Source organism: Taeniopygia guttata, chromosome 1 (assembly GCF_048771995.1).
Source record: "Taeniopygia guttata chromosome 1, bTaeGut7.mat, whole genome shotgun sequence".
Lineage (NCBI taxonomy): Eukaryota > Metazoa > Chordata > Aves > Passeriformes > Estrildidae > Taeniopygia > Taeniopygia guttata.
Window position 1 is genome coordinate 42,944,246 of NC_133024.1, and position 16,006 is coordinate 42,960,251.

Consider the following 16,006-nt stretch of genomic DNA (forward strand, 5'->3'; position numbering starts at 1 on the left):
TGCTACAGCAGAAAGTCACTTTGTGTTTTGAACCTGTTCCTTTGAGATACAGAGCTCAAGACTGAGAAAGAACCAGGCTGTTCCTGGCCTAGTTCTGTGCATGTTGGAGAGACAGAGTGACGAGAGGTACTGTCAGGCTGGCAAACAGCTGGCCTTCGTCTACAAATCCAGGTTCAGAGACAAGAGAGTGTGAGGGAAGAAAGCACAGTGCAGAAAAGACCGTGGGCCTGGGACGGGCATCCTGAGACGCAGCTGGGCTTGAGCTGGCATCAGTCGTTCCGTGGAGGCGGCGGCCGGGACCGTCCTCGGCCAGGTTTGAACTCTGAGGTAACAATGTTGGGGTTTATGCCATGGCCAGGCAGGAAGGGCTTTAGGGGGAGTTAAATTGCTGATTCTTCTGAAAACAGCACGCAGCTACAGCACAAGGGCACGCCAGACACAAAGCGTCCCGGGCTCAGCAATACTTGGCGCTTTCATCCCCACCGACCTCGCCGTGCCCATCCGATATGGGATTAAACGTCCGCGGCTCAGGGCAGCTTAACCTGCAGCGCGGGGCGCGCCAGGGCCGGACCGAGGAGGGGCGGGGAGCAGCCTCGATGGCGGAAAGGACACACCCCAGGGGCTGGCCCTTTTCCCGCAAGGATCTTCCACGCGGTCTCCATACAGTTCGCTACCAGTGATTTTCCTTCTCAGCGCGGCATCCCGGGCTGTGCGCCCCGCGCCCCGGGCCGTCCCCGTCAACCTGCCCCGCCTGGCCCCGAGAGGCAGCACCACCGGCGAGAGGAGCGCGCCTGGCGCTGAGGCACGGCAGGATCCGTTCCGTCGGAAAAGACCTCCGGGATCATCGAGTCCAACCTGTGGCCAGCACCGCCGTGTCAACCGGGCCATGGCCCTGAGTGCCACGCCCACTCTTTCATTAAACACCTCCAGGGCGGTGACTCCACCGCCTCCCTGGGCAGCCCGTTCCGATGTCTAATCCCCTTTCCGTAGAGGAATTCCGCCTGATGTCCGGCCGGACGGGACTCACGGCGCGGGGAGGTCCCGCATACGCGGCAGCTGCGGCGCGGCACCGCACGCGCCGGCCCCTCTGACGTCACCACCCGCCTTCTGCGCCAGCCAATGGCAGGGGCGGGCGTGCACCGCCCTGCGCCGCGGGGCCAATGGCAGCGGGCAGGGGGCGAGACGCCGCCGGCTATAGGCGGAGGCGGCGGCGGCGGTGAAGGTGACGGGGGCGCCGGCGGGATCATGGCGGCGGCAGCGGGGGCGATGCTGTGCGGGCGGCGGCCGGCCGCGGGGCTGCTGCGGGTGAGGCGACCCGGGGCCCGGCTTTACCTTCTCCTTCCCTGCGCAGCCCCGGTCCCGCCGCCGGGCCCGGAAAGGCTAGCCCAAGGTCACACCGCTCCTGCGGCGGGGCGGCTACGCCCCCTCCTCTCACCCTTGCGGGAAGCCCCGGCCCGGGAGTTCCTCCCAGCCGCGCGGAGGGACCGGGTCCGGGCCGGGTGCGGTGAAGGGAGAAGCCGCTGGTGGGTGAAGGACGGCCTCTCCCTCCCCAGCGGCCCCGGCCCCCGCACCGAGCCCGGCGGGACCTTTATCCGCGATCCTGAGCGCGGCTTTTTCCACGGTCAGCGCCGCGAGTGCCAAGCCCTGTCCGTACCGCCGCAGCCCTAGAGATGTGCAGCCACAGGGATGTCCCAGCCGGGCCGGGTCAGCACTCGGGCTGGATTCCTCTAATTAAGCAGTGTAACTATATAAATTTATACCTGTAGGTGTTGTATCTCAGCTAGGCAGTGGGATGCTGCTGCCCCAAAGCCTGTGTGCCTGGCAGCGCTGTTGGCTGCTGGCTGTGCCTGCCCTGCCTGGGGCGCTGGCATCAGGCACGGGAGCTGTGCTGGGTAGAAAAGGAGCGCAAGTGGATCGCATCCGAATTGCCGTATGCAAAGCTGAAGGTTGCATTTTATCAGCTGTGGAAGTGTGTCCTTCCTTCCTGACGGAGCATGAATACTCCTAGCAGACGCCAGTTGCACTTGGTAAACGATTGTCTGGTTAGTTCAGTTTAAATTTCAGGGGTTGTGCAGTAAGATTATTTATAGTAGTATAGGTAATTGTTTTGCTAGGCTTTTTAGGCTTTGTTTTTATAACACTAACCCTTGAAAGCACTGCTGTTAAAGCCCTGTAAGGGACATAATTATTTTTCAGGCAGAAGTTTAATTTAAAACTTCCTGCAGGCTATTATAACTTGAGCTGGGGAGAAAACCAGACAAAAATCCCCAAATAAAACAAAAATCAAACAGCTAATTCAGAACAGTTAAAAAAAAAAATCAGCCTTTTGTTAGTTGAAGGTTGGCAAATGAAGAGGAGAAACAGGCTAAATTTTTGTGTTGAGGCACACCCAGAAGATATTGTCTAGTTTATAAAAATGGTGATGTTCTTGTGATGTCCTTCAGCAGTTGTTATAAATTAGTATTAATTTAGCTGTAATTCAGTAATACAGATAGAAGGCCAGAAGTTTCCAATGTGCTGAAATGTTGTCTCAGGAAATGGCTAAAGAAAGTGGTTTAAGCCACTAATGGAAAGATAGTTCTGTTAATATATGAAACAATACCTACAGATATAACTTTTAATCTTTGTACTGCTTAATTAGATGAAGTTACTGGCTGGTGAATTAGACTGCTCAGATAATCCCTTTTTCTTGGTTTTATTATCCTATCTTGGTGTAATGTTCTGAATTTGTTATCTTCATTTTTGTTCATAAAATACCAAGGGAGTGGAAGCTGTAGATGCAAACTGCCACTGTTTAAAAGCAGTGGAGTTAATAGTAGAAATGAATGAACAAAGTCCAGGGAAGCAGACAGAGGGACTAGTAAACTTTTTCAAGATAACAGCACTCACCCCTGGCTTCGATATATGCTATAGATGTACATAACAGACTTGGACAAAATGAATTTGGCATTGTTTTTGAAGGAGTATTTGTTTATTTTTCAGAAAACATATTATCACAGATGTTATGGTGAGACTGTACTAGACTACACTTCTTTTCAAAGGCATGTTTTGATTTTTTCATATTTTTCCAGTGTTTTTTAGTTATTAATTTTTGAAATAATGATTTCTATGAAAATGGGTACATTACATAATGAAACATTACGGCATTGGCTTTCTTGAGTGAGATTCTGAGAACTTTCTTGTTTTTAGGCTCTGAAGTATACAAGCCGTGGCTATGCATCACAGCGTACTTTAAACGTAAGTATAAAGCACTATCTGACTAATAAACTGCTATTTTAGATTTGTTTGTTAATCATTTTTAAGAAAATCATCACCAAAAAACTGGCTTAAAGACAATGTCACTTGTGCCCAAGCCACATTTTACTGCAAAATCTGAAATAAGTCAGATTGTCATTTTTATTTTGATTTGCTAAATGTGGGACAAAATTAGAAGTGTGTCAGCTGACATAAGCTTCATCTAACTATCAACCCAGAATGGGAAAATACAGCTGATATCAACTGATCCCTTTGAAATGATTTGTGTTATTCTGCAACTTGCTGTTACAACATGAAAGATGAGGACAGGTTTGTTACTGTTACTGAAGTCTATCATTATGAAGGGGATACAGTAATACAACCCTTCACATTTTTAAACAAGTATAATTTGTCTTTGTTTATTTTTTTCTAGTGTTTTCTTTTTTTGCCTGCCTGTCTAAATAGAAAAACCTCCAAGACTGTAAAGCTTTGTGGTTAACTTTCACTGAAACCAATACAGCTGGAAGCAATCATTGCTGCTTCCTGACAGTTGTCAGGGGCAGCTAGAGGTCTGACATGTGCATCTTTTTGGTGCCAGATTGTCATGCAGCTCTCACAGGGTTATCAGGTGCACACGTGGATATAGCACTAAAGCTAAGAGGCAAAAGAAGAGTGAATTGTATTTACCACTGGCATAGGGCTGAATGTCATACCATGTCTTAAACTGCTGCTTACACCTTCTGCTGGCACCTGGGCTTTTGAATATATCTGAGGTGGAGACCTCTCAACCACTCTCGGTAACTGTGCCAGAGGTCAGCCACACTCCCAGAGGAGAGGTGTTTCCTGATGTTCAATGGGAACTCCTTTGTGTCAATTCGTGCTCACTGTGCACTGAAAAGAGTTTGGCTCTACCTTCTTTGCACCCTTCCTTGCACTATTAATATTCATGGTGAGGTGCTGCTGTTGAAGTTCTCTGTGGCAGTACAGCCCTCTGGTGTATCAGCCACTCCTCCCAGTTTGGTGTCACCAGCAAACCTGCTGAGGGTGCACTGCACCATCATCCAGCTCATTAATGAAGATGTTACACAGGACTGGACGCAGTACTGATCACTGGTAGCTGCCCTCCAACCAGACTTTGTACCTGTATTACCACCCCCAGCCTGGCCATTCAGCCTGTTTCTATCCCCCTCGCTGTCTGCTTGTCTAGCCATAGCTCATTAGCTTCTGTATGAGGATTTTATGGGAGACAATGGTGAAAGCCCCAGGTAGACCATGTCTGCTCTCCCCTCCTTGACCAACCAGTCACTTCACTGTAGAAGGCTGGCAGTTTGAGCATGGCTTTCCCTTGGTGAATCCGTGCTGATGACTCCTGATGATTTTCTTGTTCATGTAAATGTTTTTTTAGGGTTAGTTGTTTCATCACCTTTCCAGAGATTAAGATGGGTCTCACTGACCTATAGTTCCCTGGGTCCTCTTTCTTGCCCTTCTTGAGGATTGGAGTAATGCTTGGCTTTTCTCCAGTCCTTGGGCACCACACATAATTGCTGTGACCATCCCAACATTATTGAAAGTGACCTTAAAAAGTCACCTGCCAGTTCCCACAGAACTCATTGGGAAGGACCCATGGATTTATGTATGTCCAGTTTGCCATGACTTGTTCCTCTTCCACCAAGGGTGCATCTTCCTTGCTCTACCATTCCCACAGTCTCTGGGGCCTGGGATTCATGAAGCCTGGTCTTAGTACTGAAGACTCAGGCAAAGAAGGCATTCAGTATTCAGCCTTGTCCTTTGTCACCAAGGAGGCCTATATTTTCCTTGCTTCTTAGGTGCTCAGGGAAGCCTTCCATTGCTTTTGACATCCCTTGCCAGATTCAGTTATTTGTTTTCATGGCCTCATCCCTGCATGCTTGGACTGTGTGCCAGATTCTCTGTCCCTGTTTCCATCTCCTGTATGGTTCATTTTTGTGTGTGAGTTTTGGTATCCGTCCTGGCATCTTTACCAACTTACTGCTTGTTGGTATGGATTGCTCTGGAGCTCAGAGGGGGTAATCTTTGAACTTCAGCCAGCTTTCTTTGATCCCCCTTTGCTCCAGGATGTTCACGATTCTTGCAAGCATCATCAATGCCAAGGCTGAGCTCACCAGTGCACTCTACCTGTTCTGTCCCATAAAAGTGCAAGGCTTTTCCTCTCCCCCCTTGCCTTGTCTTCTTGACCTGTCCTTCCTGGAGAGCCCTTATCCCTGCATGGCAGCACTCCAGCCATATGAGCCATCTCACCACAGCTCCTTGATCCTAAGGCTGTAGTGCTGCAGCTGCACACCAATCTCCTTATGTTTACTCTCCATGCTGCATGCATTAATACAGATTTTAGTGCTCTGAAACAATTGCAGGATGAAAGAGAAGCTGTGACATCAATGAAAAAATAAAAAGTAAATACATTTTAAAAATACTAGTATATGTGTGCAATTGTGAGAAAGATTGTGACTTTTACTCTGTTCTTCTGCACTTAGGAGGTGGTGATAGCAAGTGCTGTAAGGACACCTATTGGATCTTTCCAAGGATCTCTTTCATCACTGCCAGCCACTAAACTTGGTTCCATTGCAATTAAGGGAGCAATTGACAGAGCAGGTATGTATACACATTTTTTTTTCCTGTGGCAAAGAAAAGTGGCTCAGTGTCTTTTCAGTGGCTTGGTAATGAAACTAACCTGCAATGTCCTGGGTTTTTTGCTCCTGTGGCATTTTTAAGTCTATGCACAAAAGCCATTTAAGTAAAGTTGGCTGTCAGACTTTGGTTCAAATTGAATTAAGTGCTGCTTCTAGAAGCAGAATGTAGCCAGGGGTATCTGTGCTAGTCCAAATGTGATTTAACATGATATTTGGTTTGTTGTTATGTGTAAGCTGATGCAAAGGCTACTTGCTGCTGAGATCAGTAGCCTTTCCTTTCCCTGCCTGCTTTTTATGTGGGCACATACATGTACTATAAGGACAGCCTTGGCAGCCTTTTTATGGATTCAGTCTAGCTAAAAAGTTTTTTTAGGGGAGTGGAGGGTTAATACTATGAGAACTTGGACACCAGGGCTGTTGCAAGAGATGCAGCAGGAGAGCAGACCTCTTCTCTGTGGTGGCAGTTTGCTGTGGCCTTGACTTGCCCTTGCTGAACAAACAAAACTGTCTTTAGACATAATTCTAGAACAAAAAAAGTTTTGTGCATTTAACAATCCCTGAAAATTGAGGTTCTCTGGTGATTAGTAAGACTTGGAAATGTTGACTTCAGTGAAATAACTGCAGCTTGTTCTAGAGGGATCACTAGTTCCTATGAATTATCTCCATGAATATAAGGGTAGAGGTCTGGAATGCACCCACTGGGGCCTGGGTTCTGTTAGCTCATGGGTTGGATGTGGCAAGTTTCATTAGTCTTTATTAGAAAACTTCAATGGGGACCTTTGTCAAAAGGATCCTGAATCAAAACAATTTTGTTTTGTAGGAATCCCTGCAGAAGAAGTGAAAGAGGCCTATATGGGCAATGTCCTGCAGGCTGGACAAGGACAAGCTCCGGCAAGACAAGCAGTTTTGGGTGCAGGTATTCCTTCTCTTGACACTGGGGTTGAAGGTTTTCTGTCTTTATGTAGCTGGAATCTATTGGGCTGTGAGTTAAAGCAGTGTGGTGGGCAGCTCTTTGTCAGGGCAGTCCGTGGATGCTTTTTGCCCTGTGGTGGGTGAAGGGTGCATGTTGCATTCATGCATCTGGGGTATTAATTGCCTACAGTGTTTGCAGAACTTGGAAAAGACAATACTGGAGACCAGGTTGGTAATCCCACAACACTTTACATTAATGATGGATACTGCTCTGAATCTTTCACAAAACAGACTTTTTGTCTTCAGTGTATCATTCATTATTCTTAATTCTTAGTGGATAAAGAGTCAGTGAGTTCCTTTCAACACATGAGTATGTACAGCTCATATTCCTGTGGAGTCTGGAGCTGACACTGGAAGGATTCACTGTATATGAGCTGTAACATGATAATTAGTGGGGTGCAGAAATTATTTTCTTCTCCCTTCTTCTGTGGGGGTGGGATTCCATACCTTAGCATGTTTCTAGCCAAGCCTGTAGGTCAGGGAAAAACTATGTACTTTCGTGTATCTGTTGTACATTTTTGAAGGAGAGGGAACTACTTCCATGTTAGGCAAAGTGAAAAATATGGCTCTTTTCATTCACAGAATTATGTAGAGTCTTGAGTTGGAAGGGACCTTAAAGATCTCATTCCAACCCCCCTGCTGTTCCATTAGACCAGGGTGCTCAGAGCCCTGCCCAGCCTTGCCTGGGGTCTGTCTTGTTGCCAGTTGCTAAATTCTGCAGCTTATTTATGCTTTTCTAGCCTTGGATGCTGCTTAGAGGCAGGGATCAGGGTTCTGGGAGCAGGAAGAGTTCTGGAGTCCCTTTCTTGATCTTCCATTTCCTTGCCTTTCCCCTTATCGCATGTCAGTTGTTGGAAGGGGAGAAAAAACAGGGGTTTCCAAGAAGGATAGTAACTATGGATAAGGGTAGATAAACTGCCTTGTCAGGCAAAACAGTGCAAGCTGGACATCCTGGGCTTAGATAAAAATTGGTGCCATATGAAATGTTGCTGAAACACCAATAAATTACTGAAGTCTACCCTTCAAATAACAGCGGTACAAACTTATTTGACTCAGGTCTGCCGATTGCCACTCCTACCACCACTGTCAATAAAGTCTGTGCTTCAGGAATGAAATCAATCATGATGGCATCACAGAGCCTGATGTGTGGGAGTCAGGTATGTGGATTTTGTGCTGTTCTATGGAGAAAACCACACAGTTAATGTTGTTTGTAGGTCCTGTCCTACTAATGGCTGTGCTTTTTGATTTGGGATTGTGTTTTGATTTGAGATAATAAAGCTAATTAGCAGGGGTCTGTTTTGTTTATGCAACACTAATTTTATAATTGTTTAAGTATGTTTGAGTACAAAACAGAAAAGAAAGTCAATACTATAGTTGGAAAATTCAGACATGTTTTTAGAGCTGAAGAAACAAGGTGGATTGTTTGGGGGGTATTTACCTCATCTCTCTACTTCTCTGCCCCCACACCCACTACCAGTCCAGCCCCCAAAATATAATTAAGGGAATTTTCAAGCTTTCAGTTTTAAAAAGGTGAAGAAATTTTTATGTACTTAGTTTTTAGTGACTTGACTTTCAGACATTGGTAACATTTAAATGAATTAAATACACATGTTTAAGCAATGTTTTTTCCAAGTACACTGAAGATCTTTCAGGCTTTTTTATTGTTTTATAAGAAGCAGAATTTATTGTTGGTGAATAAGCTTTTTCATTACAGAGCTTGATGAAGGAGAATTGCTCATCTCTGTCAACTTTCTTACAAGATTTTTTATACAATGGGAAAATTCTGTCACTTGATGGGAGGATAGGATAATACATCATTTTCAGTAAGCCATTAAATGCTGTGCAGCAAAGAATGTGGGAGAAGTGTGAATGTGAAGAAAGACACTTCAGTTTTGTTTTTAATTCCACACCCAAAGCATTTTGTCAGTGTCTTTGGTGCTCTGAAGTGAAAATACAATCAGTTCGATTATATATATTTTTGGCTTTAAAAGTAAATGGCTCATAAGTGAAGAATACTTTTGTGTGTGTGTTTAGAACAAAAGTAAGGTAAGTTTTGATGGCCTTTCTGTGGTAATCACAGTGTAACTGGAGTTAAGCAACTGCTTTATTGCTTTGGCCTTGGCCTGCAGAAAACAGCACTTTGTCTGGGGCCTGCTGAAGTTGATGGAAATCTTGTCAGCAGACTTTGAACCAGGCCCAGCATGTCTTTGTAAACAGCTACATTTGGATTTAGTCATTTATATCCAATGACTTCATGAGAGTGGTTGTGCCTTTGGTTGGTTTGACAGATGTAGGCCATGAGCTCTGAATAGAACTGGAATTTTCAGCTGAATTAATCATACAAGCTGTGCTGCCAGTCTCGGCAAAATCAGAGACTCAGCCAGTTATTAATCTCTTAGAGCTATTAATTATGGGGGGCTCGGTATTGGTTTGTTTTTCCTGGCTGTGGGCTGTGAGGTGTCTGTGGTATGACAGTCAGTGATGGTTCCCAGTGGCTTGAGTCAGTGTACACCATTATATAAACAATTGTATTGGCTCTCTCTCCAGGTCTGTCACTTAATGGAATTGAAATGCCAGGGACTCTTGTTCCTCCAGTCTGCTGCTGCTTCCATATCTCCACTGCCTTTCCAATTTATCTGTCTTTTCAATAGTTTTGTCTCCAGCCTTCTTTCTTTTCTTTATTGCTTCATGTCATGTTTCTGCCAGGATGGATTAACTGTCTTCAGTTGTTCCTTTTGTTTGCTTTTTAAATGCTTAAAGGGTGTTCTTTTTATCTCCTTCTCTAAGACTTCTCAGAAATACGAAGTGCCCATGCTTAAGCTTTTACTAATACTGTTCCTACAAGAAGTCATTGAGACCACACTGCATGATTATTAATTTTATCTTGTTTCCTTTGGGCAGGATGTCATGGTTGCAGGTGGAATGGAGAGCATGTCTAATGTTCCCTACACGATGAGCAGAGGAGCAACACCTTATGGAGGAGTAAAGCTGGAAGACCTGATAGTAAAAGATGGGCTGACAGATGCTTACAACCATATCCATATGGTAAATATTCCTGCACAGTGCTCATGTATCAACCATACATAGACCTGATGCAGATCCGAAAAGCTTGCTTATAGTTGTTATGAAACTGCTTCATCTAGCAAGCCTGGATATGAGCAGTCTTCCATTTCCAGGTTTCCTGCAGCAGCTGTAATGGAGAGACTGGACAGAAGACCACAATAGCACAGCATTGTGTGTTAGTAATTACCTGTCTCTGCAGTCTGAATAGCCTAAAGCAAGGATTAAGAGAAAAATTAATTCTGCTACTGATGGGTTGCTGTTGCTCCATCTGAGGGAGGGAGCAATCAAGCTGTTTGGTGTCTTTGAGGATATCTGCTCTGAAGGATCCAGCAGGCCCATGTTTTTCCCTCCCCCAGAGTACATATCTCATATCTCCTGTGGGAAGGTTTGAGTCAGCTGGTGTGCTTACTCATCAGCAGGGTAACAAATTGGACAAACAAGGGCAAACTTAGGATGGGTTTGGAAAACCACTGATGCAAAGACAATCAAGAACAATCACCAGGGAAGAAAATTTTGAGACGAGAATGGCTACTTTCAGCTTATGAATATCTCTGACCTTTACCAGTGGTAATTCACAGCTGTAGGGCATTATTGATTGATCAACTGGTATTCTTGGTGGGATACAGGAAAATGTCATGAAGAATATTTACTTTGGTCCATGGATTTGGTACAGGCCTCACATGTGTATGATTTATTCTTTTTGCACTCTAGTGCTTAGGCTATGTGGGAATGTTGAAATTCATTCCCACATTCCTGCTAAAATGTATTTTGAATGTGAGGATTTTATAGGAACCTAAAGAATGGCTCCTCTTGTGAGGAAAAATTCTAGCAGTTGGTTATAATACACCAAGTTTTAATAGATTGGTGTGAGAACTCCGGGATTGATTCAGGGGTCTTGTGTGGTGGTAAAGTCTCTCCTCCAACCTTTGCTTCCAAAGAAAAACTCTGCAGCCTCTTGTTGTTCGGTCTCAAGGCAGTTTATTGCTAGTTATCTAAAAGATTGTCTTCACCCGCTGCGGCTGCTTTGGTCAGCGGCCCAGGCAGAGACACACACACTCCTGACGCCCTCACTGTCCGGTGTCTTCATCGTCTCTCCCCCCGCCCAGGGCTGCTGCTATCTTTTATATGATATATTACGTATTATATGTTTACAGATTTTCCCCAATACCTACTATCTATGTTACAATGTGCTTTTCTACTCTAAACCAATCTGTGAGTGCCAACATCACCAAGAACATGGAGGCAAGGAAGAAGAAGGAGGAAGAACAGGATCAGGCCCACTTTCCTCCATCTTAGAACTCCTGACTCCCCTATACAAAGTAAACCCCCCCTGTACAGGTGTTAAAACCCCCCTGTACAATACTAAAAAATTTTCCCCTCTAATTTGTAACTACTTTTACTATACCATCTAACCCTCTGTGACTGCTTGGTCCACCTTCAAAGTTGGTAACTCATTCCATGGCTCAAACTCAAAATCACAGTTGTTTTCAGCTGCTTGCCAGGGTCTAAAATGCTTCTGACCAAGGCCTGGAACCTCCAAAAATGTCTGAGGGACATTTTGAGTTCCGACAGATTGGGACAGCGTGTTGGAACCTTTTTGTCTGTCTTATAGCAGATGTAGGTTGTTTAGAAGGCCTTAACAGTCTGTGCGAAAACATACAAGAAAATCCATAGGATGGCTTTGGGAACTTACTCTTGGCTGTGTTTTGGTAATAGCATAAGCTGCTGATGCTTTGAAGTTTGAAGGCTTTAAATTCATTAATTACATACAAGCGAACTTGCTTATTTGAACAACTGGAGGGACACAATACTAAAGGATTTTGTGTGATTCACTGAGTTTTCTAATGAAATGAGAGGTGGAACAAAACCTCTTCAAGGGCAAATCTTTTTAGTTGACTAAATGATTTTTTAAAACTTTTGTCACTGGATATTTAGATAGTGAGGATAATGAATTGTGAGTATATAATTACAATAATGATTTGCCTGTATATAAAATAATTGGGTTGTACCATTCTACTTATTTCATTCCAGTTATTAGAAAAAAGGAATGCATTCTTTTGTTTTAGAGATTCTGAAGGCTAAGTAAGCTCTGTGTGTTGACCTGTTGTAATCTTTGGAATAGGCAGGGCAATAACGGAGTGAAAACCCTAGGAAAATTATGTGAACATGTGGTTCTGTAGCTGGACAATGATCTTCAGTCTCTGAAGATGTCAGCCCTAAGCACTTTAAACTTAATTTTGCATGCAGTTTAACAGAAAAAAAACCCCAAAAACAGCCCGCGTTTTTAAGGAAAGTTCCTTTATGGCTTTGATAATCTGGATCCAGAAAACATTTGCTAAATCTGATGATTATATTTTAAAACCAAGAGTTACTATTTGTTCATGACTGTGTAAATCAGAAATGGACACCAAATATTAGTCGCATTCAGTTCTGGAAATCTGCTGGTTGAGGTTTTTTCAGTTGTAGTTGAGCTTTGCGTCTTTAGGAATGCCAAACCTAACAGGCCTGGTTTCCTCCAAGGGCAACTGTGCTGAGAACACTGCAAAGAAGTTCACTATTTCCAGAGAGGAGCAAGACACTTATGCCATAGGCTCTTACACCAAGAGCAAAACAGCCTGGGAATCAGGAGTACTGAAAAATGAAATAGTTCCTGTCACTATTTCAAAAAAAGGTATTGTGCAAAGGCGTGATGAGATTGATTTTGTTTCTTATAGAAAGCTGTAATGTTGTCTGTGTTCAGTGCAAATTGTATTGTTTAAACATGTGAATCTCAGGAACATTAATTTTGATCACCTAAGAATTTTCTGTTAGTCAGACTTTCTGGTGAACAGCAATCAGTGACCTGTCATCTGGTTTTTGTTTTTCAGTTTTTATTTAATGTTGCACCCCATATCCTTTTTTTTTTTTTGTCTAAGTGAAAGTTAGCTATTGAATTTAGTTATGGCTTAAGTACATCTATTTGTATCTACATATTTTAATTTACATTAAGGATAGGCTCTTTGTCCTTTTTGTTCAGCCACTGGGAAGTATAAATGGATTTGCTGTAAATAAATTTGGTTAAGGAATAACTTTTTTTCAGTTTATCTAAACACATTTCTTGTGCATTTTACATGCATTTGCAATTTTTTACCAAAATAAGTTATTTATGTAAGGCAGTATTTAGTCAACTGTTCTACAAAATACTAAACCAAATCTGAATTTCAGGGAAACCAGATACAGAAGTGAAAGAAGATGAAGAATACAAACGTGTCGATTTCAGTAAAGTTCCAAAGCTGAAAGCTGTTTTCCAAAAAGAAAACGGTAAATGTAATTAACAGAACTGCTTAATTTTCTGCCAAGTGGAGGGATGTTTTGTCAGGGTGAAGAGTACTGTTCACAAGAGCTTGAATGCCCAACAACAGCCCTTTTAAGGGCTAAAGATAAAGAAATATGCTGCAACACAGCATGAACTGACTTGGATTAAAAGATGGTCCAAGGACCTTAAACCAATGAACACCTCTGTTTGGGACATTTACCTGAAAAGGAGTGACAGATGGGTTTCAGTTTCACTGTTGGCTTTGGTCTCTGCCAAGTGTAAACTGTTTCTGTGGAGCTGGAGTGGCTTTACAGAGTTGCCATTGCTTCCTGAATCTGTAATTGATAAACCTTCCTGGCTAGCTCAAACCTGTCCTTCATTCACAACCCTTCCTGAGCTGGAATTCTGTGACAATGCCAGCAATGCACTGCCAAGGAAGGTCTGATATAAACTGGCACTGGGATAAGGATACAAGTACCTGTGGCTGCATGTGTTTCATCAAACAGATACCAAAAAACAACTCATTTAACTCAGTGCAACAGGTTTCACCAAATGATTAAGACTTCTTGTTCAATGAAGATTGTTCAGGGAAAAACAATCCTTAACAGGATAAATGTGAGCTGTTTTGCACAACACTTTCACCTCTATCTAAGGAGTGTTTTACCTTTTCTAGGAACAGTTACAGCTGCTAATGCCAGTACTCTGAATGATGGAGCAGCTGCTTTGGTGCTGATGACTACAGAGGCAGCCAAGAGACTGAAAGTCAAACCTTTGGCACGAATAGTAGGTATGATCTTCCTTACCTGTAGGAAGTCCTGGGAAATACTCCAATAGTGTGCTCTCAGACTGGGAGTCCTGTTTGGCTGGTTACCTGACATAACGGCTGCATCTTCCCAGTACAGTCCTTGAAATTTCAAGTGTTACACCAGCAGACTTTTGACCATAAACAGAATTTTCTATATAAAATAATAAAAATCTGAAAATATTATTGTGTGGTTTACTTAGGCACTACATTTTAGATGCCGCTATTTCATAGACCATGGTATTCAGAATTTCTCTATCTTGGCAGTGTTCGCTGCTTGCAAAGAAAATAATGTATGGTAAAAACACAAGGTCTTCAAACACCTTTTCTGATTTTTTTTATTTTTTCAGCTTTTGCAGATGCTGCTGTTGATCCTATTGACTTTCCAATTGCACCTGCATATGCTGTTCCTAAGGTAAGAATAGAACTGAGTGGGTTTTGGAAAAAAACAGGCTTCCCTAGCATTCCACTGTTGCTTCATCCCCTCAGTGGGGCTTCTTGAATTAGGATTGAAATTATAATGATGTCCTAAATACAAGGAACAGATGTTTTACAGAGGACCAAGGCTAGACTGCAGATCTTCAGAGTTAATGAATTTCACACACTGGTTTTGGAAGAGACTACTGTTCTGTACTGCTTTTAGCAACTTTGAACATGTTTGCACCTTTGAAGTTTTGCAGCCTGTATGGCCAAAAGGCAAAATAAGTATGGTTATACAAGGATAGACTCATTCTAAAAGGAACTGAAGAGCAGTGTATGGTGTAAGGCAGTACTGTGTCATTTTAAATGGACTTATGGACTTACTGTAGCAGCAGTCTTAGGGTTGTGTGATGGAAATGCATCCTTGGCATGGGCTGCTCTCCATTCCTTCTTCGGTGAAAACTCAAGTTTGTGGTTGAGTCCCTCGGTTTTGCTTTTTCCCATCTGACAAAGAGGTTCCTAAATGTGAATTTGTGAATCAGAGTATGGGCAGCCTGAGTCACCGACTTCAAAATAGACCTATTATTTCTTTAATTAGTTTCCTCATTTTCTCATAGTAGTAATTATTTTGTATTATTTCTAGATTCTAAGTGAGACAGGCCTGAAAAAAGAAGACATTGCAATGTGGGAAATTAACGAAGCATTCAGTGTTGTGGTGCTGGCCAATATTAAAATGCTGGGCATTGATCCACAGAAAGTAAATATTAATGGAGGCGCCGTCTCTCTTGGACATCCAATAGGGTAAGCTTTGAAAGAGCTTTCCTGCATGTAGACGTACTCTGTAATATACAGGCTGACATAGAGGTGATTTATTTTTCCCAAAGAAACTTTAGCTATACATACACAAACAAAAATGCCGTGTTTAAGAACCTTTGTGTTTATTCCTCTCTAGCTCCAGTACTTAATCTGTACTACACAGAACTGCAGACAAAAGGATTGTTTCAGGTTTTTTGTTGGTTTCTTCCTGTGTAGGTCAAATTAAGAATTTCCTTTAAACTAAGCTATGTTCTTTTGTTTTTCTTATATCTAGAATGTCTGGAGCAAGAATTGTCGTTCACATGGCACATGCTTTGAAACCAGGACAGTATGGTCTTGCAGGAATCTGCAATGGAGGCGGAGGTGCTTCTGCAATACTGATACAGAAGCTGTAGCCCAAGCAGTATCAGAAACACAGCCTTACATGCTCTCTGATCAAAACTGAGTGGTAGCTGTTACATCTTATTTATCAATCAGTGGATGAATTCTGTAACTGCTATTCTAAAATCAATGATTACTGATTCAGACAACTGGCATTTTATTGATTTATCAGTTCAAGTTTTTATACAAGTACAAATAAGCAATGTCAAATTTTAATTTTGGCTTGAAACCTGACAATAAAGTATGTTAACTATAGCTCTGTCACTGACATATCATTTCTTAAAGGCCCCTGAAAAGGAATTCTCTTGGTAACTCACAGAGTGCTGCTACTGGAAATGGTTGTTTTCTCCTAAAAAT

At 43.1% G+C, this 16,006-nt stretch overlaps 1 protein-coding gene across 2 annotated transcripts; it reads left to right on the forward strand.

Annotated features, from left to right (window-relative positions):
• The first annotated feature begins 1,145 nt into the window (after positions 1-1,145).
• Positions 1,146-15,904, forward strand: ACAT1 (acetyl-CoA acetyltransferase 1). 2 transcript variants are annotated; one of them, XM_072927693.1, is made up of 13 exons: positions 1,235-1,305; positions 1,767-2,027; positions 3,190-3,237; positions 5,745-5,862; positions 6,721-6,816; positions 7,929-8,029; positions 9,774-9,917; positions 12,456-12,606; positions 13,140-13,235; positions 13,904-14,017; positions 14,383-14,447; positions 15,096-15,253; positions 15,543-15,904. In XM_072927693.1, exons 2-13 carry the CDS (start codon positions 1,995-1,997, stop codon positions 15,661-15,663), a joined length of 1,245 nt encoding a protein of 414 aa, XP_072783794.1. In that variant the 5' UTR covers positions 1,235-1,305; positions 1,767-1,994; the 3' UTR covers positions 15,664-15,904. The 2 variants fall into 2 exon arrangements, with proteins under 2 accessions (XP_030126255.2, XP_072783794.1); XM_030270395.4 differs by lacking the exon at positions 1,767-2,027 and having other exon boundaries at positions 1,146-1,305.
• The last annotated feature ends 102 nt before the right edge of the window (positions 15,905-16,006 follow it).

What these genes read in the sequence shown, in the direction of transcription:
- ACAT1 (XM_030270395.4), top strand. Translation starts at nt 1,246, where the DNA reads ATGGCGGCGGCAGCGGGGGCGATGCTGTGCGGGCGGCGGCCGGCCGCG. An exon ending in GCCTGATGTGTGGGAGTCAG is followed by an intron (nt 8,030 to 9,773) that starts GTATGTGGATTT and finishes TCCTTTGGGCAG; the next exon opens with GATGTCATGGTTGCAGGTGG. An exon ending in CTGCATATGCTGTTCCTAAG is followed by an intron (nt 14,448 to 15,095) that starts GTAAGAATAGAA and finishes TATTATTTCTAG; the next exon opens with ATTCTAAGTGAGACAGGCCT.